Raw genomic sequence first — 24,398 nt, 5'->3', positions numbered from 1 at the left:
TATGACAATTTTGATATGATCGTGGGAGCAGAGAAATGGTTTTGCAATATATATGAGAATTGGTTACATAACTAGCAACCTAATATGAAATATATGAGAACAAATTACATAACTTACAAACCTAATATAAAATAGGAAGACTTAGAGTTCAGTCCATTTTATGAGTCTTTATTACACTAAGATCGGTAGTGATTTAGAATTTTTAATTAAGTTCTTTTATTTTTTTTCTTTGACAGTTTTATGTTAGGTTTTGATTCCGAGATTTTTGAAAGAAACTTGCAAACCTAATATAAAATAGGAAGACTTAGAGTTCTGTCCATTTTATGAGCCTTTTTTAGACTAAGACTGGTAGTAATTTAGAGTTTTTAATTAAGTTCTTTTATTTTTCTTATTTGACGGTTTTATATTAAGTTTTAACTCTGAGATTTTGGATACAAAGCCTACTCTATATCCTAAGAGGTGAAATACCCTTCAAATCGCGGAAAAACTTATTATGAATTAAAAGAATTTTTTTATAAATTAAAAAGACTTTATTATGAATTAAAAAGATTTTTGAAGGAAACTTGCAAACCTAATATAAAATATGAAGACTTAGAATTCAGTCCATTTTATGAGTCTTTTTTAAACTAAGACCGGTAGTAATTTAGAATTTTTAATTAAGTCATTTTATTTTTCTTCTTTGACGATTTTATGTTAAGTTTTAACTCCGAGATTTTGGATACAAAACCTACTTTATATCCTAGGAGGTGAAATAACCTTCAAATCGCGGAAAAACTTTATTATAAATTAAAATAATTTTTTTATAAATTTTAAAACACCCACAGTCTCTATGTAAAAACTGTTTTTCTAAATTATCTAAGCCTAATTATCTCTATAAAATATATAATCATATGAAATAATTTCCCATCATTAAACAAGCATAAAGGAGTTATGAGTGAAGTGCCAATTACATCAGGCACTTTTATTGCTACTAAAAGAAAGCAAATAATTATGGAGAATGAATAAGAAAATAAGAGAAAAATTATAATAACACACACAACAACATAATTTATTTATTTTAAGCTCAACAGTGAACTGACTATAAGGTTCAAGTGTATATGCATACACATGGAATCCCCCAGGGCTGGGAGCAATCCCCCATGTATGGGATCCATCCCCATGACTTCCAATGTACACTTTTACTAGTTTGGTAAAAACTCTTTTTATAATTGAGCCATAAAGAGCTGAACGCAACTTGTAAGCATTTGGGGCTTGATAGTATAAATTTAAGAAAGTCTCAACACCAACAATATTATTTTCATCATCTCTAGAGAAATTTAGCAGAAAACACACTTCCAAAGACAACATGCCACCAACTTGTGCAGCAAACAAGTTGCTGTCAGCTGCATAATTCAAACCTTGAGGAAGCCCTTCTCCTTGAGGCCTTCAACGGTGTCCCTAAGACTTACTTCCAATGGAAGGAAAGTAACTCCCAAACCTTTTGCTTTCTCCTGGGATACTTGATATGTTGCGTCAGAAGGTTTGTCATCCTCATATCTGATAACAATGAAATAAATAAAAAAATAAAGAAGATGAATTTTCCTTGGAAATATGCCACATTCAGGGAGTTTTCATTAGTGGCATATTTAACTAATATGAAAATTGGTAATTTGATCTAATGCAGTATTATGAAGAATCGAACCATATATGCTACAAAAAATTCTAAACAACAACCGCAATTAAATTCTTAGCCAACGTAAAATTTCAAGTGAGTTGCAAATGTAAATTAAATTTTATTCTCAGTATATGGAATTCTTTCAAATCCAAATGGCAAAAAAGGGCAATTTGTGCCAGTGTCAATGCATCGTGATATGATAACTAATCTTTTCTTGCTGATTTTACTGTAAACGAGTAAGAAGAGGAGCTCAGACCCTAATAAAGATGCACAACATTTAAACTGAGTAGAACACAGCCTCTAATAGACGAGTTAAACGTGTAAATTGGTGGAATAAAGGAACCCTTTTTTTATTTTGGCCGGGGTGGGATAAAGAAACCTTAATCAATGGCAACAGCACCAATTTGTGGCATCTTTGCAAATGATAACTTACTTTCCAGGAAGGCAAAAAGTGGGATGAAGTTTTTGTAAAATCCTCAAAGCCTCGGAAATGGGTGTAGCATGTCCAACTAAACAATATCGTCCACTAGCTGAAGGAACTTCAAATGCTTGAATATGAGCAGAGGCAACATCTCTAACATCAGTAGATAGATATGTGCCGGTTATTGCTTCATCTGCATTAAAAAATAAACAAAAGACTAAAAACAAATCTACTGCTTGCATAAGAATCATTTCAAACAAAAGGGTTGAAAATATTCTACTGGGCCATTGGAATTTAGTAGGTCTGAAAATTGTTGATGAAGAGGTGGAAAACCAAAATGGATAATGTATAAAGATTAAAGCATTTCTCATTAAGTACCCCCAGGCTCCATATCTTGAAATAAGTTTAACCCAAGCAGTAAGATGACATCAACCTATAAGTTTCAGGCTGCTCTAGATCAAAATGTCGGAGTACTTTTATATTTCTGTGAACTACTCTGTACGGAAAGAGGTTACCATGGAAATCCCAAAGGAAATAAACTACTTATTCTGATAACAAAAAGAGTAGGTAGGAAGTGAATTAAGTAGGTAGGAAGGGATTTAATTCACTTTATCAACTAGAATTGTAGAAGCTCTGGACAGATTAGTTTTATATTTCAAATGACTAACTTTAAACTTTATTTTGTTACTCGAACCAACATCTAGTTACTTTAATTTTGGATAAACATTCCTACTTTAAGCAAATGTTTTGACACATCTAATTTTCTGAAAAATGACCTGACTTGTCATCACCCTCTTCCCTAACCAAGCAAGATAAGAAAGAAGTTGCTGAAATGTACCTAGATTCAGAATCATCTCCACAGAGAGATTAAGAGTTGGCTGCAAGAGTGGACCAATCACATATGGTGGATGTATCGTAACCAAGTCAATCCCATTTCCTTTAGCAAATTTCCAAGCAGCCTCCTCGGCTAAAGTTTTTGAAAGCAGATACCATTGCTGAACAAACAAAAGAGGAAGTTCATACTAAACCAAGATATACTGCTTTGTCTTATGTTATGCTTACCAACAATTTTTGCTTTGACTTTGATTTATATTAGTACAACATGCAACCAACCAATGTTTTTAAGTGAAGAACTAAGATAAATTTTTGGGGTAAGAAAAAACTGGGATATTTATTGCTATATTGCTCTTAGAACAAGAAAAAAGAATGACATTGAATTATAGCTAAAAAGCTGATGAACCAATGATTTGGATGGAAGAAGTGCCTGATTGTATAAAGGCTTTGAGGAAAAACAATTGCAATGATTCTTGCTTTTAACCAAAGTTTAATGATTTCAGTGAAAAAGGAATGCAGAAAAACTTGAAAGCTACTTCTGTAGGAGAAATACGGCAGATTGCACAATTATTCACCTCTTGCATAATTGGACCAAGACATTTGTTAAGTTGACAAGTTAAATTTTGTTTCTAGTAGTCATGGAAAATATAACACAGGATCATGAATAAAAGCTGAAACTTGGAAGAAGATAATCAGTATGTGAACATATATACGTACCTCCAACTTCTCACATACAAGTGGATCCGAAAACCATGTTTCATCAACTACCACATCAGGGGTCAAAGGTCTTCCATTGAACAAAACTGAAGCCATAGAAGATGTTAAAACTACCCTCTTCACAGTAGGAAACTTTACGCATGATTTAAGAACGTTAAGCGTTCCCTTTACTGCAGGGTCAATTAATTCTGCCTGAGATGTGGAGACAAAGAATCATTGCAGTTTTTACAACGAAAAAAAGTTTTGAAAGTATTTTGATTCTCTAATAAAATACACACACGCACACACATTCACATGATTCTGCAAAGATGGAAATAGAATCCGTATCATTTCCCACTTTCAGCAAACCCAATCAAATTCGTCAAGAAACATCTAAAATATTTCTGGGAATTTAATCCCATCCAGTTCTCCAATGAGAAAGATGGGCAAAGTAAAGAAACTGCTAAATTATGAAGACAAAAGATGTAGATCATAGTTTCTGTCAATGGGAAATAAGGGAAAAGATCATAAAAATAGCTCCAAAAAAAATTGAAACAAATAATCTGAGGGTCAGATTGCCACAGAAAGTTAATAAAACGAAAGAAACTGAAGCAGTTGGTTTACATTTCTCATGGTTTAGTGGTTGTAATTCTTAAATGGGTAATGACAATTGCCTCCGTTACATGTCTCTAAAAGTAAATAGAACTGCCTTAGATAAAGATTTTCAGATTCCTGTTCTAAGTTCGTTTTTAGATTGGAGACAATAAAAAAATAATGCTGTAAAATTTTATATCCGCTTGTTGGTAAAGGCTTGACAAAATTTATTTTCAAATGTTTCAGCAATGTCAGTTTGACTTTGATTTATTAACTGTTGGCTCAAGATGCACAGAGTATGATTCATGCCAGATGAATTTACAAAATTATGCAAAAGGCAGTTACAAGAATAGTAGAACATTTGAAGTATGAAGGTAAAGGGATGAACCTGTGGGTCAGTGACTGAAAATAGTACAGGTGATGCTGTATGGAAAACACCTTCACACCCATCAACTACAGTGTCAAATGATCCTTCTTCTAACAAATCTGCTTTGAACAAATGAAGCCTTTCTTTTGCTCCATCAAGTACGAGTAAGTGTTCTGTTTTCTTTGGGTCATCTGTGGCATACATATAAAATCATTTGTAAAAAATTAATAGATCATCATTGCAAAAAATTAGTCAAATCGAAAATCATTTGTCTATCTAACTTTGATAAAACAAATGGACGGTTTAATCGAAAATATTTGGTTCGTCTATTTATTTGATCAAAGTTAGATAGACAAATGATTTCCGATTTAGCTAATTTTTTACAAGGATGATCTATCAATGAAAATGTAAAAAATGAATGGTTCAGATCGATACTAAACGACTTGTGTGGGCCCTAATAAGATATACCTCAATTAAAGAAGTCTATATATATATATATATATATATAGGCCTTAAATCTTATATACATCTTTTGTAAAACGTACAATAACCAAACCAAAACCAAGAAGTTGAAAATATATCAGATTTATGAATTGGAAGAAGTGTTTTGTTATAAGAGGTAATTTGTTATATATATAATTGGAAGGTCTGATTCAGCTTCCGACTGCCACTTAGCCTACATGCATGCAGTCAACACATGTGCAAATTAAATATATTTGAAACTCCCAATATTTAGATAGATCTATGTTCCGAGTATATATATTTCCAAATTTTTAAATCCGAAATTTTGTCTTGAGAGTTGTTTACAAAGATTTCAGACAGAACTGGAATTTCCAATCTATTAACTTGCACCCACCTCTGATTAATATAGAATATATAGGAAAAATACTTAAATTTCAAGAATCACACTACAAATTAAGAGTTGAATATATATATATATAGGACTTAATCTTATATACATCTTTTGTAAAACGTACAATAACCAAACCAAAACCAAAAAGTTGAAAATATATCAGATTTATGAATTGGAAGAAGTGTTTTGATATATAAGAGCAAAGTTAATTGAGAAAAAGAAAAGAAATAGTATCGTAGTGATTATAGTACTGACTTGGGTCACGAACGGTGGCTTTGACGATATAGCCTCTTTGTAATAAGAGCTTCACCAGCCATGATGCTATGAAACCCGAAGCTCCTGTTACACACACAACCTTCTTTGCCCCTCCGCCCATTCTCTCTCTCTCTCTCTCTCTCTCTCTCTCTCTCTGTGTATATATAGATAGAATCAGTGACGGACCAAGTTGTGGGCTAGAAAGGCTATCTTTGCACCAGCTTTTTATTTGACCAAAAAATATAGTTTGTCCCCAGTCCCCACCCCACTTCCCTTTCCTTTCCTCTAATCCTCTCTATTCGCGTTGATTAATCAAATTTGTTGTTGGCTTTATTCTTCACGTGGGCCAGTGAACTGGAGAGAGTTGGAGTCTTGGAGAGGTATGCATGCAGCTTGGGCTTCCTTTCTTGACCTTCTTTATTCTTTGTTTCTTTTTGGGCCACAATTAATTCTTCAAATAAAATAACACACATCAAAATAAAATAAAATCTCAACAACAAATAAAGTAAAGGACACCCTAATTTAGTTAAAACTTAAAATGAAATAAAATCTATGAAATAAAACAAAAACTACTAAAAATCATTAATTAACTAAATAATCAAACCAACAATTAAAATACTAAAAATAATGACTAAAATGTATAATTTAGGGATAGAAAATATGTTATAAATTAAGCCCAACAGTAATCCTATTATACTAATTACTAATAAATCTATTTAAGCTCTTATATTTTATTTTTTTAGCCATTTAGGGATTTAGCTATTTAATTAGGGATTCAATTTTTATGCAATAATTGTAGTATTTCTAATTTACTCTTAAATGTTTGTAAATTGAATGAGAATTAATATTTAATTATCCAAATTGTTCAAAAAGTCAAGGAAAACTCTTGTAATTTGTTGATGTACATTTAAGATTAGACCTATAATTAAAAGAAACACAACATTTCTACTAAGTAGAACTGTAGAAGTAGAACACAACCTGTACGTTATATAATAGTAAAACATGTACATTACTGAAATAAAGTATCCAATTTGTGGCATTTTCGCAAATGATAACTTACTTTTCAGGAAGGCAATATGTGGGATGAAGTTTTTGTAGAATCTTCAGAGCCTCGGAAATGGGTGTAACATGTCCAACTAAACAATATCTTCCACTAGCTGAAGGAACTTCAAATGCTTGAATAAGAGCAGAGGCAACATCCCTAACATCAGTAGGTAAATAAATTGAACTGGTTATTCCTTCATCTGCATATTGAAAGAAACAAAAGACAAAAAACAATCCATTGCTTGCATTACAAGAATCATTTAAAACAAAGGGGTTGAAAATATTCTACTTGCCATCGAAATTGAGTAGGTCTAAAAATTGTTGTTGACGAGGTGGAAAACAAAAATGGATATTTTATAAAGATTATTGCATTTCTCATTAAGTACGTGGCTCACAGGCTCCGTATCATAGAATAAGTTTAACCTATGCAGAAAGTTGACATCAACCTTAAGTTTCAGGTTGCTCTAGATCAAGATGTCGGAGTATTCTGTGAACTTTTCTGTACAGATAATAGATCAACATGGAATTCCTAAAGGAAGTAAACTACTCATTTCTGATAACAAAAAGAGTAGGTATGAAGGGATTTAATCCACACCAGCAACAACTCAACAAGAATTGTCTTAGCTCTGGACAAATTAAATTTATGTTCCAAATGACTACAAATTTATTTTGTCACTTCTCTTCAACATTACTTTTTTTTTTTTGGTCGAATCTGCAACATTACTTTAATTTTGAACAAACATTCCTACTTAAAGCAAATGTTTTGACACATCACACATTATTTGCTAAAAAATGGCCTGACTTTTCATCATACTTCTCCCTAACGAAGCAAGATAAGAAAGATAGTTGCTGAAGTACTGTACCATTTTTGAGATTTAAAATCATATATGTTGGATTTATTGTAACCAAGTCGATTCCATTTTCTTTAGAAAATTTCCAAGCAGCCTCCTCTGCTAAAGTTTTTGAAAGATAATACCATTCCTGGACAAAGAAAAAAAGGAAGTTTTAGTTCATACTAAACCAAGATATAAAGCCTTGTCTTATGTTAAGAAATAAGCATGACTCAATATCAAATATAAACCCAAGTATCAGATGAACAATTTTGGTATATTGTTAAGTGAAAAAGAACTGAGATATTGTTAAGTGAAAAAGAACATGCATCAAACCAATATTGTTAAGTGAAAAAGAACTGAGATATTTAATGCTATATTGCTCTTAGAACAAGAAAAAGAGTGACATCAAATTATAGCTAGCTAGAGAGCTGATGAGACAATGATTTGGATGGAAGAAGTGCCTGACTTTGTGCAGGCTTTGGTGCAAAACAATTGCAATGCTTCTTGATTTGAACCAGATTTCAATGATTTAAATGAAAAAAAGAACACCTAAAAGGAGCCGAAAAAAGAAATATTGAAGGCCACTACTTAGACATCCTGAACTCCAAGATGCAGAAAAACTTGAAAGCTACTTCTGTAGGATATATAAAGGAAATTAGACAGATTGCATACTTATTCATCTCTTACATAACTGAAACTAGACAATTGTTAAGTTGACATATTAAATTTTGTTTCTAGTAGTCATGCATGGAAATATAGCATATGAATCATATGATCATGAATAAAAGGTGAAACGAGTAGCACATACGTACCTCCAACTTCTCACAAACAAGTGAATCTGAAAACCATGTTTCATCAATTACCACATCAGGGGTTAAAGGTTTTCCATTGATCATAATTGAAGCCATAGAAGATGTTAAGACAACCCTCTTGACAGTAGGAAACTTTACGCATGATTTAAGAACATTAAGCGTTCCCTTGACTGCAGGGTCAATCAATTCTGCTTGAGATAGCTTAGAAAATTTTTAAAGTCATAAGAGAACCAACCTTAGAGCGGGGTTGGTTTGACCGAAAAATTGGGAATCGACCCAAAACTGGGTCACTAGATACCTGAAATAACCGGACCGAGTGGGAACCGAAATCGAGACACCAGTTCGTCGCCTGAACCTATCTTCCCAGTTCAGTTTCGATTCCTAGACTTTGGAACTGTCGGTAAATCGAATCGAACCGAGTATATAAATATATAATAAAATTAATATAATTATTTTAATTGAACCATATATTTATTATGTAAAAATGTTGAATAATATATTTTTATAAGTTCTTATACCTTATATATATAATTTATAGTCATGCATGGAAATATAGCATATGAATCATATGATCATGAATAAAAGGTGAAACAAGTAGCACATACGTACCTCCAACTTCTCACAAACAAGTGGATCGAAAACCATGTTTCATCAATTACCACATCAGGGGTTAAAGGTTTTCCATTGATCATAACTGAAGCCATAGAAGATGTTAAGACAACCCTCTTGACAGTAGGAAACTTTACGCATGATTTAAGAACATTAAGCGTTCCCTTGACCGCAGGGTCAATCAATTCTGCTTGAGATAGCTTAGAAAATTTTTAAAGTCATAAGAGAACCAACCTTAGGGCTAGATCGGTTTGACCGAAAAATTGGGAATCGACCCAAAACTGGGTCGCTCGATACCTGAAATAACCGGACCGAGTGGGAACTGAAATCGAGACACCAGTTCGTCGACCGAACTTGTCTTCCCGTTCAATTTCGATTCTCAGACTTTGGTACCATCGGTAAACCGAATCGAACTGAGTATATAAATTTATAATAAAATTAATAAAATTATTTCAATTGAACCATATATTTATTATGTAAAAATGTTGAATGATATATTTTTATAAGTTCTTATACCTTATATATAATTCATAGTTGGTATAAAACTATATACTAAATTTTAAACCCTATATCTTATATCTCATACCCTAAACCTTAAAAAACTATTGTGTTTTTTAAAAAAATTTAAATCCTATACCTTATATCCTATACCCTAAGACTATATATTCATAGTTAGTATATAACTATAGAAATATTTAGGATATGGTATATCATATACCCTATACCCTAAGGTTTATGATATGGTATAATATTATTATTAGGGTATTTTTAATTAGTTTTTATATAGAAATGTATTATATATATTAAAAAACATATAAATTATATGTTTTATATAAATTATAAAAATGTATTATATAAATTATATAGAAAGGTTATATATATACTATAAACCCCAAAACTCCAAACCCCAAACCCCAAAACACCAAAACATTAAACATATATGTTTTATTACTTTATATATAATATAAACTATACTATAGAGGTTTTAAGGTATATAGAAGATGGTTTAATGACAAAAAAAGAGAGTATATAAACTAGTTTATAACTTTTTATGTTTGTTATAGTAGGGTTTATGGTTCATTATATATATGTTTATTATACTAGTTTACATAAACTAGTTTAGGGTCCATTGATTATTATATGTTCATTATAGTTTGTATTAATGTTGGTATTATAGTATTAGTATGCTATTAAAAACTATTTAAATGAGTTGGTATCTATTAAATTATGTATACAATATATGAAATAATATTTGTTAATTTCTTGGTCATGTGTTGTGGGTTGCAGATCTTCCTGATGCAGATGCGGATGATGAAATTGTTGGCATGCCACTTCACTAGAACCCATTTTCTTCGGCATGTAATTCCTTATGTATGATATGGGTTCTTTTTTTCTTTTCTCATGAATTTTATTTGATTGATTGGTATGGTATGTATGTTTTTAATTGTTTCAGATGAGGCTGATGATTCCATGCACATTTTTACGGGTCACGCCGATAAGAGTTACCCTTTTTTTATGCATTCCACCCGTTGTAACACACACATTATGTTTTCTTAATAGTCAATAGCGACTTCACTACAAGTCATAATAGTCTAAGTGAGTTACATTATAGAAGGAAATTGCTAGGGAGACCATCTCTATGGCCCCACCTCTATTAGAGAGATGGTACACTAGATGGTACAAAGAGATGGTCTCCCTAGCACTACCCATTATAGAATTGCAGTGCATTGTAGCATTGACTTCTGGTTGATGCTTTGCTGGTTAACTCGGGCCTTGCCATGTCTTGGATTACTTAGAAATATAGTATATCAAGTATCTTTCTTTTCTGGACAGGTGAACTTTACACAGTTGTCTGCAGCCCAACAGATCCTACGTTAGTTGCAACTAGGGGTGGAGATGATAGAGGGCTTCTTTGGAAGATTGGACAAGGAGATTGGGCTCATGAGCTCCAAGGTAGGTGTACATGTATGAGAGAATTGTGTACTTTGCATTGTTATCCATAATTATTTGCTTTAGTATAAACCCAATTTCACCTTAGACCCCTAGCTCCAGAAGTAGTACGCTATATACATTTATTCGATCATATGTCCACTTTTCGTCAATTTAACTTCTTGTAAGCTGCTCTGCAGGTCATAAGGACTCTGTTTCTGGTTTAGCATTTAGTACTGATGGACAGTTGCTTGCATCTGCAAGTTTGGATGGAATTATTCAAATTTGGGATGTAACATCTGGAAATCTAAGGAGTGCTCTTGATGGTCCGGGAGGGGGGATTGAGGTAAGATTTTGGGCAGAATTTCTGTACTATTGCTATTATACCATAAATTAACGAAAATTTAATATGGACTATGCGACTTCTCAGTGGGTCAGGTGGCATCCTAGAGGGCACCTGGTCTTGGCTGGTTCGGAGGACTCTACGGTTTGGATGTGGAATGCCGACAAAGGTTCCTATCTTAATTTATTTTCAAGTCATGGAAGTAGCGTAACTTGTGGTGATTTTACCCCTGATGGTATGCAACTATTCTTTCTTCTTGATGCTTTTCCCCCTCTTTTTAGTAAACTGTAGTTATTACCCATTTCATATTTAAACTAATTTGAAAAGGTCTTTTGCTGGTTGCTTAAGGTAAAACAATATGCACTGGTTCTGATGATGCAACTTTGAGAATATGGAATCCTAAAAGTGGTGAGAACATTCATGTGGTACAAGGTATGTGTTTGGATTTTCATATAAAATTTTCTATATTGTTCGTCCTTACAAATTAAAGTAGTTGAAGTTTGGGAGCAAAAAGCAATACAGAAAAGGTAGAATGAAAAGTTAAAAATCCAAATCATAATGATGTATTTCCTTGCTTATTGGGAAATAGAATTAAGTTTAAACTTTTGAAAGCTAGGCTATGAAGATGTGGAGAAGCTTGATCTCACTGCTTATTCTATGACCAATTGATGGTGCGATGTTTTCCAACTTCATTAAGAACCCTGCCTTTCCAAAACCCAAAATATGAGGAAGTGTGACAACCTCTAAACAAAACGAAGATGAGAATGACACACAGATATTGTTTTAATATATCCAAGGAGAAATAGACATCAGGTTCTGCAACAATCATGCACACAAGGTTCAAAATTTCAGCTGGTGTACTCTTATATCAGCCGAAAGTTTATTTTTTATAAGGTGCCAATACTGAAACTTGGGTGGAAGGTCTATCCCTCCACCCTTTCCCCGAAATTGATTATCTATAATGAACTTCTTTCAAATTTTATGTTTTCCCCCTCTCCTAGTTCAATCTGTTTCATAACATAATTTATCCAAAGTATCTTTTCCTGAATTTCTTTCATTCCTTATCTATTGTAAGTTATTCCTTTTGGATCTGAGCATGCTTATGGTTCCATCATCGTACTCGTTTATTTTAAAATGAAGTTGTGACAGAAGATGGTACTTGTTTGTCCTTTGATTGGCAATTTTGACACATTTTGTGTTCTAGGTCACCCGTACCATACCGCTGGACTGACATGCTTAGCAATAAGCTCTGATTCAACTCTAGCTATTACTGGTTCTATTGATGGTTCTGTCCATATTGCAAACACAACTGGAAAGGTATGATGTATTTTGTTGTATTCAATACAACTGGAAGGATGTTTGGTCGTTAGTTCCCTGGTTTAACTTCTATAATTATCAGACCTTTAATATTTTATTTTATTTTATATTAATTTAATTTTTTTTTTTTTTCCAATGAATAGGTCTTTAGTTCCTTGGTTTCACATTTAGATTCAGTCGGTGAATTTTTTATAATCATAATGAAAAGTTTCATGTAATTTTTTTGACCATTCTATGACATCAACAGCTATACATGAGGCATTGGGGAGAATATCAAACTTGGGAGTTTTTCAACTTAAGCCTTGGTCTATTTGGAAAGAGTGGAATCAAACCATGCAAATGCAGTTAACTAACTATTTCTTTGTTTATAAGCAAATGTGTGTGATCCCTTTGATCATGGCTGTATGATCTAAAGATGTGAATAATATGAGTGACTCTTGCTATAATTGTCTTTGTGCACATCAGTTTAATGAAAGTTGAATCATTGGATACTTATATTGATCTGGATGGAATGAGTTAAATTCTTAGGTACGGCAAGAATGGTTTTGAAAAAAAAAGAAAAAAAAAAAAAGAAAGAAATGTAGTTAAAGAATTTTGAAATTTTGAAGTTAGTGAACTACGTGTAGTTTTTGAATCTTTGCAATCAGTGCGACTCAAATGTAGTATACTGCCACTATACTCATGCCTTGAATTGTATTTGTACGACAGCTCCCCTTGGGCTGCAACAGGAGGTATGGATAATAAGCTTATTATCTGGGATTTGCAGCACTCATTGCCCCGTTCCACATGTGACCATGAGGTGTTTTGGAGTTTCATCTTGTATCATTTATTCTTCTTTTTACATATTTCAACTGATTACCAGCTTGTTTGGTTCCAGTCAATGTCAATGTGTTGGCTGATAATACTTCAGGATTTTAAATCTTGGCAACTGGTCTAATGGAAGAAATCTTACTTGTGGTCAGGATGGAGTGACATGCTTGACATGGCTTGGTGGATCAAAGTACCTAGCAACAGGTTGTGCGGATGGGAAGGTTCGATTAAGGGATAGTCTCTCTGGTGATTGTGTAAGAACCTTCAATGGGCACAGTGAACACATTCAGTCTCTCTCTGTATCTACCGACCAGAAGTTTCTTGTTTCAGTATCTACTGATGGAACTGCCCGAGTTTTTGAGATTGCAGAATATGAGTAAGCAAAATAGCCTTCTTATGTTTGTAACAAGGATGGTCTTAGGGTTCTTTATTACATGTTTTATGTGAACAATCCAAGATGAAATCAATACATATGCTTTTCTGGTGGCACAATCTGAGAATTCTCCTCCAAGTTTCTGAATGCTAAGCCGAACTAAGTCTTGCAAACTGTATAGGAACTATGGGATTCCGCCAAAGAATAAGACTCTAAGTAGAGGTTACGAAGAGTAACATGCAGGCAGAGAGAGGACCAGTTAAACAATAAAGACAAAGAATGTCTGTGTGTGTAGACAAGTCAGATTGCAAAAATGTCACTGGGTATGTTGCTAGAGAACCGCAACAAGAAACCGAAGCGCAGTGACACAGTTGTCTTCGCAATCGGTGAATTGGGGTTGTGCTTGTTTGGTTGTTTGATACAAAAAAGGAAGGAATAGGCTATCCAAGTATCCAAACATAAGTTTTAAATTTCTTTTCATGATGATTCATTTTTTAAGAGCTGCAAGGTGCTATTTGGAGCTCATTCATAGTTTAGTTTAGGGTTGATATTTCTCGTTTGTGCATAGAATAGGATTAGATAGGATAAATAGTTACATGCATGTGCATTCAAGAAAGAACATGAAAAATATTTTCTAACTTGAAGGAAGAACATGGGAAGAACATGGATTATTTAATCCTACATTTTTGGGGAAATTGGAAGGGATAATTATCCCCTTATGATTAGTCCATCTTAATACATCTTATTCATTCAAGTTAGGAACTTCTTATTTGAATATACATGAATTTAGTCATTTATTATATCTAATCATATCCTATGCATCAAACTAGGCCTTAGAGTTTAGGGACTAAACTCCTATAATAGAGTTTTTTAACATGGAACTAAGCTTCAAAACTCTTGCTAAATTAGAATCTTCTTTATATTTAAGAGAATGATGTGTGTGTATGAGTTAATTTCATTTTACCCAAAAAATAAAGTACCGAGTTATTTCAATTACTGAACATCACAGTTGGTTAATCATCTGGTCTCCCTCTTGGTTGGTTGGTTGGTTGGTTATAAAGAATTAGGAGTATGAAGGAGATGGGTTTTGCTATGACAATTTTGATATGATCGTGGGAGCAGAGAAATGGTTTTGCAATATATATGAGAACTGGTTACATAACTAGCAACCTAATATGAAATATATGAGAACTACTTAAACTTGCAAACCTAATATAAAATAGGAAGACTTAGAGTTAACTCCATTTTATGAGTCTCTCTTAGATTAAGATCGGTAGTGATTTAAGGCTTTTAATTAAGTTTTTTTATTTTTCTTCTTTTTTTATGTTAGGTTTTTACTCCAAGATTTTGGGTGAACATAACTTCAAGATTTTGGGCTTCACCCAAAATTTCGGAGTTAAAACTTAACATGAAGCCTCTACAAAGCCTACTCTATACCCTAGGAGGGGAAATACCCTTAAAATCGGGAAAAGACTTTATTATGAATTAAAAGGATTTTCTTATAAATTATTATAAATTAAAAGGATTTTCTTATAAATTATTATGAATTAAAATAATTTTTTTATAAATTTTAAAACACTCACGGTCTATATCTAAAAACTGTTTTTCTAAATAATCTAAGCCTAATTATCTCTATAAAATATATATAATCATATGAAATAGTTTCCCATCATTTAATCAAGCATAAAGGAGTTATGAGTGAAGTGCCAATTACATCAGGCACTCTTATTGCTACTAAAAGAAAGCAAATAATCAATGAACAAATGGAGAATGAATAAGAAAATAAGAGAAAAATTATAATAACACACACAACAACAGAATTTATTTATTTTAAGCTCAACAGTGAACTGACTATAAGGTTCAAGTACATATGCATACACATGGAATCCCCCAGGGCTGGGAGCAATCCCCCATGTATGGGATCCATCCCCTATGACGATTTTATTTTTCTTCTTTGACGATTTTATGTTAAGTTTTAACTCCGAGATTTTGGATACAAAACCTACTTTATATCCTAGGAGGTGAAATAACCTTCAAATCGCGGAAAAACTTTATTATAAATTAAAATAATTTTTTTATAAATTTTAAAACACCCACAGTCTCTATGTAAAAACTGTTTTTCTAAATTATCTAAGCCTAATTATCTCTATAAAATATATAATCATATGAAATAATTTCCCATCATTAAACAAGCATAAAGGAGTTATGAGTGAAGTGCCAATTACATCAGGCACTTTTATTGCTACTAAAAGAAAGCAAATAATTATGGAGAATGAATAAGAAAATAAGAGAAAAATTATAATAACACACACAACAACATAATTTATTTATTTTAAGCTCAACAGTGAACTGACTATAAGGTTCAAGTGTATATGCATACACATGGAATCCCCCAGGGCTGGGAGCAATCCCCCATGTATGGGATCCATCCCCATGACTTCCAATGTACACTTTTACTAGTTTGGTAAAAACTCTTTTTATAATTGAGCCATAAAGAGCTGAACGCAACTTGTAAGCATTTGGGGCTTGATAGTATAAATTTAAGAAAGTCTCAACACCAACAATATTATTTTCATCATCTCTAGAGAAATTTAGCAGAAAACACACTTCCAAAGACAACATGCCACCAACTTGTGCAGCAAACAAGTTGCTGTCAGCTGCATAATTCAAACCTTGAGGAAGCCCTTCTCCTTGAGGCCTTCAACGGTGTCCCTAAGACTTACTTCCAATGGAAGGAAAGTAACTCCCAAACCTTTTGCTTTCTCCTGGGATACTTGATATGTTGCGTCAGAAGGTTTGTCATCCTCATATCTGATAACAATGAAATAAATAAAAAAATAAAGAAGATGAATTTTCCTTGGAAATATGCCACATTCAGGGAGTTTTCATTAGTGGCATATTTAACTAATATGAAAATTGGTAATTTGATCTAATGCAGTATTATGAAGAAAGATCGAACCATATATGCTACAAAAAATTCTAAACAACAACCCCAAAAAATATTTAGCCAACGTAAAATTTCAAGTGAGTTGCAAATGTAAATTAAATTTTATTCTCAGTATATGTAATTCTTTCAAATCCAAATGGCAAAAAAGGGCAACTTGTGCCAGTGTCAATGCATCGTGATATAATAACTAATCTTTTCTTGCTGATTTTACTGTAAACGAGTAAGAAGAGGAGCTCAGACCCTAATAAAGATGCACAACATTTAAACTGAGTAGAACACAGCCTCTAATAGACGAGTTAAACATGTAAATTGGTCAGATAAAGTAACCTTAATCAATGGCAACAGCACCAATTTGTGGCATCTTTGCAAATGATAACTTACTTTCCAGGAAGGCAAAAAGTGGGATGAAGTTTTTGTAAAATCCTCAAAGCCTCAGAAATGGGTGTAGCATGTCCAACTAAACAATATCGTCCACTAGCTGAAGGAACTTCAAATGCTTGAATATGAGCAGAGGCAACATCTCTAACATCAGTAGATAGATAATTTGTGCCGGTTATTGCTTCAACTGCATTAAAAAATAAACAAACGACTAAAAACAAATCTACTGCTTGCATAAGAATCATTTCAAACAAAAGGGTTGAAAATATTCTACTGGGCCATTGGAATTTAGTAGGTCTGAAAATTGTTGATGAAGAGGCGGAAAACCAAAATGGATAATGTATAAAGATTAAAGCATTTCTCATTAAGTACCCCCCAGGCTCCATATCTTGAAATAAGTTTAACCCAAGCAGTAAGATGACATCAACCTATAAGTTTCAGGCTGCTCTAGATCAAAATGTCGGAGTACTTTTATAGTTCTGTGAACTACTCTATACGGAAAGAGGTTACCATGGAAATCCCAAAGGAAATAAACTACTCCTTCTGATAACAAAAAGAGTAGGTAGGAAGTGAATTAAGTAGGTAGGAAGGGATTTAATTCACTTTATCAACTAGAATTGTAGAAGCTCTGGACAGATTAGTTTTATATTTCAAATGACTAACTTTAAACTTTATTTTGTTACTCGAAGCAACATCTAGTTACTTTAATTTTGGATAAACATTCCTACTTTAAGCAAATGTTTTGACACATCTAATTTTCTGAAAAATGGCCTGACTTGTCATCACCCTCTTCCCTAACCAAGCAAGATAAGAAAGAAGTTGCTGAAATGTACCAGTTTTAAGATTCAGAATCATCTCCACAGAGAGATTAAGAGTTGGCTGCAAGAGTGGACCAATCACGTGTGGTGGATGTATCGTAACCAAGTCAATCCCATTTCCTTTAGCAAATTTCCAAGCAGCCTCCTCGGCTAAAGTTTTTGAAAGCATATACCATTGCTGAACAAACAAAAGAGGAAGTTCATACTAAACCAAGATATACTGCTTTGTCTTATGTTATGCTTACCAACAATTTTGGCTTTGACTTTGATTTATATTAGTACAACATGCAACCAACCAATGTTTTTAAGTGAAGAACTGAGATAAATTTTTGGGGTAAGAAAAAACTGGGATATTTATTGCTATATTGCTCTTAGAACAAGAAAAAAGAATGACATTGAATTATAGCGAAAAAGCTCATGAACCAATGATTTGGATGGAAGAAGTGCCTGATTGTATAAAGGCTTTGAGGAAAAACAATTGCAATGCTTCTTGCTTTTAACCAAAGTTTAATGATTTCAGTGAAAAAGGAATGCCCAAAATGAGCCCAAAAAAACATATTGAAGGCCATTACTCAGACATCCTGAACTCCAGAAGATGCAGAAAAACTTGAAAGCTACTTCTGTAGGAGAAATACGGCAGATTGCACAATTATTCACCTCTTGCATAATTGGACCAAGACATTTGTTAAGTTGACAAGTTAAATTTTGTTTCTAGTAGTCATGGAAAATATAACACAGAATCATGAATAAAAGCTGAAACTTGGAAGAAGATAATCAGTATGTGAAAATATATACGTACCTCCAACTTCTCACATACAAGTGGATCCGAAAACCATGTTTCATCAACTACCACATCAGGGGTCAAAGGTCTTCCATTGACCAAAACTGAAGCCATAGAAGATGTTAAAACTACCCTCTTCACATTAGGAAACTTTACGCATGATTTAAGAACGTTAAGCGTTCCCTTTACTGCAGGGTCAATTAATTCTGCCTGAGATGTGGAGACAAAGAATCATTGCAGTTTTTACAATGAAAAAAAGTTTTGAAAGTATGTTGATTCTCTAATAAAATACACACACGCACACACATTCACATGATTCTGCAAAGATGGAAATAGAATCCGTATCATTTCCCACTTTCAGCAAACCCAATCAAATTTTGTCAAGAAACATCTAAAATATTTCTGGGAATTTAATCCCATCCAGTTCTCCAATGAGAAAGATGGGCAAAGTAAAGAAACTGCTAAATTATGAAGACAAAAGATGTAGATCATAGTTTCTGTCAAAGGGAAATGAAGGAAAAGATCATAAAAATAGCTCCCAAAAAAATTGAAACAAATAATCTGAGGGTCAAATTGCCACAGAAAGTTAAAACGAAAGAAGCTGAAGCAGTTGGTTTACATTTCTCATGGTTTAGTGGTTGTAATTCTTAAATGGGTAATGGCAATTGCCTCCGTTACATGTCTCTAAAAGTAAATAGATAAAGATTTTCAGATTCCTGTTCTAAGTTTGTTCTTAGATTGGAGACCATAAAAAAATAATGCCGTAAAATTTTATTTCCACTTGTTGGTAAAGGCTTGACAAAACTTATTTTCAAATGTTTCAGCAATGTCAGTTTGACTTTGATTTATTAACTGTTGGCTCAAGATGAATTTACAAAATTATGCAAAAGGCAGTTACAAGAATAGTAGAACATTTGAAGTATGAAGGTAAAAGGGATGAACCTGTGGGTCAGTGGCTGAAAGTAGTACAGGTGATGCTGTATGGAAAACACCTTCACACCCATCAATTACAGTGTCAAATGATCCTTCTTCTAACAAATCTGCTTTGAACAAATGAAGCCTTTCTTTTGCTCCATCAAGTGCGAGTAAGTGTTCTGTTTTCTTTGGGTCATCTGTGGCATACATATACACGCAAGTAACGAGTTGAATAAAGAATAGAAGCCCACTTGATGGGACATTAATGAGTTGAATAAGGAATGAGTGGTTATATTTCTCCCCTTTCTTATTTTTCCATCCATATTTAAATAAAATTGATAATGAAAAATTTATCTTTTTGTAAAATGACTTTTAAAGACTTGACTAAAAAAATAAATAAATAAATAAATATACTCTACTCATATATTCTTTACTCACCCACCTTCCTACAACAATTTAAACTCCATAAGCCCTTTAATCTTTTTCTCTTTTTCTCATATCATTAATTCTTTGATTACTGAATATAAAACTATACAATACAAGCTTAGATGATATGACGACCAAAATCTAAGTTGTCAAAAGTCTCATTAGAAGTACCACATAATAAGGATCACATGAACCAAACACAATGAGACAAATGTCTTAATTAAGCTTCTCTATGGCTGCTAGTATCATTTAATTAAGGTTTGTGCCAGTGATTTGTGTTCATAGTAAGCATATACCTACAAACTAAGAAGAACAATTTTAAGATACATAAAGTGAAATCTGCAAACAATGATTCGACTCCTACAATGAAAGCTTGGGCATCGTTGAATAATGTTCTCGATCACTTTAACAATTGCAAAAAAATAGACTTACATCAATCTTATAATTCATCCCTAAACTTTAAATTAAATCCCTAAAATCAATACTCAACTTCTAAATCAAAAGAAACATTAAATTATAATGAATTCTTGATTTAAAACTAAAAAAAATAATTTAAAAAGTAGGATATAGAATAATCATACCTTTTAATAGATGTATATGCATCAACCAAATAGTATCATTGATTTTGTGTTTTTGTGAAAAACTAGGGTTTATAAAAGAAAGAAATTATAAAAAAGATGGGTACGTGGGTGAGGTGATAGTTAAGGGGGTGAGAAGAGTGTTTAGTGGGTGAGTGTTTGAGTTGGTATATCAAAGGGTACAGTAAGAATAATGGAAGGTGGTAAAAGTGTTTTTATATTTTTAATGGGGGTGTAAAAATAAGGTGGGTTGAGAAATAGAATATGAGAGTGAGAATATAAGCACTCTAAAAAATAGAAGCCCACTTGATGGGACATTTGTATACTAGGGTCATCATTGGGGCCTAGGGTTGGTCCCACAGAGAATTATTGGGTTTGGGCTTCCAAGACTGTGTGGGGCTGAGTCGGGTGAGCCTAAGCCACAATACCCAAGTCCAATGTCCACACGGGCCAGGTTGAGCCAGCCCAATTAAAAAGTTGAATTGGACTTGGTTTAAGGCTTAAATATATTTACAGTAATGCTACACTTACCACATTTTTATACCACAATTTCATACCATCTTACATGGCATTCATACATTGGACACTAAAAATTAAAAAAAAAAAACCTAAAAAAAAAAAACCCTTCCATTAAAGTAATGACACATCAGGTGGGATACAAATGTAGGAAAAAAAATATAGGACAACTAGCATTATTGATATATTTATATTATATATAAAATTTGTGGGAAATAATATAAGGCAAGTTTGGTCCTTTTATCACTTAAGTCCATATAGTTTCTAATTTTTTTAAAAAGTCCACAATCCAATTTATATTTTGTTACAATCAAGTTGAAAATTAAAATTTCGTGACTATGAACTCTTTCTTTTGTCAACACGGGGGTTGCAATTATTTGAATTTTATGACTGTTTTGCTTATGAATTCACAAAAAGGCTATTTCTTCTAAAATTTGGATGAAATTTTAATTTTGGATTTAATTGTAACTAAAAGTAAACTATAGGGACTTGGTTGAAAAAAATGAAACTATGGAGACTGACGTGAAATAAGAGACAAACTACGAAGACTAAATTGGTCTTTTTTTTCTTAAGAAAATAAAATTGATTTATATTTTATAATGATTTATAATGTATATTTAAATTAATTTTACATTGTATATTTTAAAAGTAAGTTATACACTATTAGCCCTTTTATGTTCATCCTATCCAATTCCCAACTTTGTTACATCTGACAAGTTGGATAGGTGGATTGATTTTGTACTTAAATATTGCAAATGACTCAAATTATTATAAATTTATTTTTTCTCACATGCCCTTATTATAAAATTAAACATTTAGGTAACATGTGGATGTCATTATTTCTATCTCTCTCATCACGTGTTTTAATACATACGTAATAAAAGAGAGAGATAACCACGTAGATGTATACACCCATAATCATCATGATATGTAAGTTCTCCTCTTAAATTGATTATAATACAGGATTAAAATTAATGTAATCTTCATTTGAGTGGCTAGACATATAGTCATGATGACTCCTATGGCTGCCATTGTGGAGGAATTTTTGGGTCCTACTATAACCCCACATGTACGTGTCATGATCCCATTAGTTGGGAGCGCCACATCAGACTAACAGGTACGTGTCATGGTAACTAACAGGTGATGTTACTGGAGCATCTAAAAAGTTCTCCTAGTGTGTGGTTGGAACTTAATTGGAAGGTCTGATTCAGCTTCCGACTGCCACTTAGCCTACATGCATGCAGTCAACACATGTGCAAATTAAATATATTTGAAACTCCCAATATTTAGATAGATCTATGTTCCGAGTATATATATTTCCAAATTTTTAAATCCGAAATTTTGTCTTGAGAGTTGTTTACAAAGATTTCAGACAGAACTGGAATTTCCAATCTATTAACTTGCACCCACCTCTGATTAATATAGAATATATGGGAAAAATACTTAAATTTCAAGAATCACACTACAAATTAAGAGTTGAATATATATATATATATAGGACTTAATCTTATATACATCTTTTGTAAAACGTACAATAACCAAACCAAAACCAAGAAGTTGAAAAAATATCAGATTTATGAATTGGAAGAAGTGTTTTGATATATAAGAGTAAAGTTAAATGAGAAAAAGAAAAGAAATAGTATGGTAGTGATTATAGTACTGACTTGGGTCACGAACGGTGGCTTTGACGATATAGCCTCTTTGTAATAAGAGCTTCACCAGCCATGATGCTATGAAACCCGAAGCTCCTGTTACACACACAACCTTCTTTGCCTCTCCGCCCATTCTCTCTCTCTCTCTCTCTCTCTCTCTCTCTCTCTCTCTCTCTCTCTCTCTGTATATATCTTTTTAAAAAAATATATATATTATATACACCAGCTTTTTATTTGACCAAAAAATATAGTTTGTCCCCTGTCCCCACCCCACTTCCCTTTCCTTTCCTCTAATCCTCTCTATTCGCGTTGATTAATCAAATTTGTTGTTGGCTTTATTCTTCACGTGGGCCAGTGAACTGGAGAGAGTTGGAGTCTTGGAGAGGTATGCATGCAGCTTGGGCTTCCTTTCTTGACCTTCTTTATTCTTTGTTTCTTTTTGGGCCACAATTAATTCTTCAAATAAAATAACACACATCAAAATAAAATAAAATTTCAACAACAAATAAAGTAAAGGACACCCTAATTTAGTTAAAACTTAAAATGAAATAAAATCTATGAAATAAAAAAAAAACTAGTAAAAATCATTAATTAACTAAATAATCAAACCAACAATTAAAATACTAAAAATAATGACTAAAATGTATAATTTAGGGATAGAAAATATGTTATAAATTTAGCCCAACAGTAATCCTATTATACTAATTACTAATAAATCTATTTAAGCTCTTATATTTTATTTTTTTAGCCATTTAGGGATTTAGCTATTTAATTAGGGATTCAATTTTTATGCAATAATTGTAGTATTTCTAATTTACTCTTAAATGTTTGTAAAATTAAATGAGAATTAATATTTAATTATCCAAATTGTTCAAAAACTCAAGGAAAACTCTTGTAATTTGTTGATGTACATTTAAGATTAGACCTATAATTAAAAGAAACACAACATTTCTACTAAGTAGAATTGTAGAAGTAGAACACAACCTGTACGTTATATAATAATAAAACATGTACATTACTGAAATAAAGTATCCAATTTGTGGCATTTTCGCAAATGATAACTTACTTTTCAGGAAGGCAATATGTGGGATGAAGTTTTTGTAGAATCTTCAGAGCCTCGGAAATGGGTGTAACATGTCCAACTAAACAATATCTTCCACTAGCTGAAGGAACTTCAAATGCTTGAATAAGAGCAAAGGCAACATCCCTAACATCAGTAGGTAAATAAATTGAACTGGTTATTCCTTCATCTGCATATTGAAAGAAACAAAAGACAAAAAACAATCCACTGCTTGCATCACAAGAATCATTTAAAACAAAGGGGTTGAAAATATTCTACTTGCCATCGAAATTGAGTAGGTCTAAAAATTGTTGTTGACGAGGTGGAAAACAAAAATGGATATTTTATAAAGATTATTGCATTTCTCATTAAGTACCTGGCTCACAGGCTCCGTATCATAGAATAAGTTTAACCTATGCAGAAAGTTGACATCAACCTTAAGTTTCAGGTTGCTCTAGATCAAGATGTCGGAGTATTCTGTGAGCTTTTCTGTACAGATAATAGATCAACATGGAATTCCTAAAGGTAGTAAACTACTCATTTCTGATAACAAAAAGAGTAGGTATGAAGGGATTTAATCCAC

General features: G+C 32.6%; 4 protein-coding genes across 6 annotated transcripts; 1 reads left to right on the top strand and 3 right to left on the bottom strand.

Annotated features, from left to right (window-relative positions):
- Positions 1 to 1,027: 1,027 nt before the first annotated feature.
- LOC147292105 (phenylacetaldehyde reductase-like) lies at positions 1,028 to 5,853 on the bottom strand. 2 transcript variants are annotated; one of them, XM_086235230.1, is made up of 7 exons: positions 5,675 to 5,824; positions 4,588 to 4,757; positions 3,627 to 3,818; positions 2,914 to 3,070; positions 2,740 to 2,742; positions 2,088 to 2,268; positions 1,028 to 1,536 (listed from the first exon to the last, which is right to left on the bottom strand). In XM_086235230.1, the coding sequence occupies exons 1-7, from the start codon at positions 5,793 to 5,795 to the stop codon at positions 1,392 to 1,394; spliced, it is 969 nt and encodes a 322-aa protein (XP_086091356.1). In that variant the 5' UTR covers positions 5,796 to 5,824; the 3' UTR covers positions 1,028 to 1,391. The 2 variants fall into 2 exon arrangements, with proteins under 2 accessions (XP_086091356.1, XP_086091355.1); XM_086235229.1 differs by lacking the exon at positions 2,740 to 2,742 and having other exon boundaries at positions 5,675 to 5,853.
- An 877-nt stretch (positions 5,854 to 6,730) lies between these two features.
- Positions 6,731 to 9,008, bottom strand: LOC147292104 (phenylacetaldehyde reductase-like). The gene is made up of 4 exons (XM_086236128.1): positions 8,973 to 9,008; positions 8,364 to 8,564; positions 7,582 to 7,699; positions 6,731 to 6,918 (listed from the first exon to the last, which is right to left on the bottom strand). Exons 1-4 carry the CDS (start codon positions 9,006 to 9,008, stop codon positions 6,731 to 6,733), a joined length of 543 nt encoding a protein of 180 aa, XP_086092254.1.
- A 1,389-nt stretch (positions 9,009 to 10,397) lies between these two features.
- LOC147292103 (uncharacterized) lies at positions 10,398 to 13,854 on the top strand. The gene is made up of 8 exons (XM_086236126.1): positions 10,398 to 10,473; positions 10,806 to 10,925; positions 11,102 to 11,247; positions 11,332 to 11,479; positions 11,593 to 11,676; positions 12,449 to 12,561; positions 13,163 to 13,360; positions 13,524 to 13,854. The coding sequence occupies exons 1-8, from the start codon at positions 10,398 to 10,400 to the stop codon at positions 13,749 to 13,751; spliced, it is 1,113 nt and encodes a 370-aa protein (XP_086092252.1). The 3' UTR covers positions 13,752 to 13,854.
- Positions 13,855 to 16,046: 2,192 nt separating this feature from the next.
- LOC147292102 (phenylacetaldehyde reductase-like) lies at positions 16,047 to 22,927 on the bottom strand. Of its 2 annotated transcripts, XM_086238219.1 has the most exons (6): positions 22,768 to 22,927; positions 19,611 to 19,780; positions 18,687 to 18,878; positions 17,903 to 18,065; positions 17,073 to 17,256; positions 16,047 to 16,555 (listed from the first exon to the last, which is right to left on the bottom strand). In XM_086238219.1, exons 1-6 carry the CDS (start codon positions 22,886 to 22,888, stop codon positions 16,411 to 16,413), a joined length of 975 nt encoding a protein of 324 aa, XP_086094345.1. In that variant the 5' UTR covers positions 22,889 to 22,927; the 3' UTR covers positions 16,047 to 16,410. The 2 variants fall into 2 exon arrangements, with proteins under 2 accessions (XP_086094345.1, XP_086094346.1); XM_086238220.1 differs by lacking the exon at positions 18,687 to 18,878.
- Between the last annotated feature and the right edge of the window lie 1,471 nt (positions 22,928 to 24,398).

This window comes from Dryas octopetala, chromosome 3 (genome assembly GCF_963921425.1).
Source record: "Dryas octopetala chromosome 3, drDryOcto1.1, whole genome shotgun sequence".
NCBI classification, from domain to species: domain Eukaryota; kingdom Viridiplantae; phylum Streptophyta; class Magnoliopsida; order Rosales; family Rosaceae; genus Dryas; species Dryas octopetala.
This window is presented reverse-complemented; position numbering and strand designations above follow the sequence as displayed.

What these genes read in the sequence shown, in the direction of transcription:
- LOC147292105 (XM_086235230.1), bottom strand. Translation starts at nt 5,795, where the DNA reads ATGGGCGGAGGGGCAAAGAAGGTTGTGTGTGTAACAGGAGCTTCGGGT. An exon ending in TTGTATGTGAGAAGTTGGAG is followed by an intron (nt 3,071 to 3,626) that starts GTACGTATATAT and finishes TTGTTTGTTCAG; the next exon opens with CAATGGTATCTGCTTTCAAA. An exon ending in ACTTTTTGCCTTCCTGGAAA is followed by an intron (nt 1,537 to 2,087) that starts GTAAGTTATCAT and finishes CATTGTTATCAG; the next exon opens with ATATGAGGATGACAAACCTT.
- LOC147292104 (XM_086236128.1), bottom strand. Translation starts at nt 9,008, where the DNA reads ATGGTTTTCGATCCACTTGTTTGTGAGAAGTTGGAG. An exon ending in TTGTTTGTGAGAAGTTGGAG is followed by an intron (nt 7,700 to 8,363) that starts GTACGTATGTGC and finishes TTCTTTGTCCAG; the next exon opens with GAATGGTATTATCTTTCAAA. An exon ending in GATTTTAAATCTCAAAAATG is followed by an intron (nt 6,919 to 7,581) that starts GTACAGTACTTC and finishes TTCAATATGCAG; the next exon opens with ATGAAGGAATAACCAGTTCA.
- LOC147292103 (XM_086236126.1), top strand. Translation starts at nt 10,398, where the DNA reads ATGGTATGTATGTTTTTAATTGTTTCAGATGAGGCTGATGATTCCATG. An exon ending in TACGGGTCACGCCGATAAGA is followed by an intron (nt 10,474 to 10,805) that starts GTTACCCTTTTT and finishes TTTTCTGGACAG; the next exon opens with GTGAACTTTACACAGTTGTC. An exon ending in GTCCGGGAGGGGGGATTGAG is followed by an intron (nt 11,248 to 11,331) that starts GTAAGATTTTGG and finishes GCGACTTCTCAG; the next exon opens with TGGGTCAGGTGGCATCCTAG.
- LOC147292102 (XM_086238219.1), bottom strand. Translation starts at nt 22,888, where the DNA reads ATGGGCGGAGAGGCAAAGAAGGTTGTGTGTGTAACAGGAGCTTCGGGT. An exon ending in AGCCACCGTTCGTGACCCAA is followed by an intron (nt 19,781 to 22,767) that starts GTCAGTACTATA and finishes TGTATGCCACAG; the next exon opens with ATGACCCAAAGAAAACAGAA. An exon ending in TTGTATGTGAGAAGTTGGAG is followed by an intron (nt 18,066 to 18,686) that starts GTACGTATATAT and finishes TTGTTTGTTCAG; the next exon opens with CAATGGTATATGCTTTCAAA.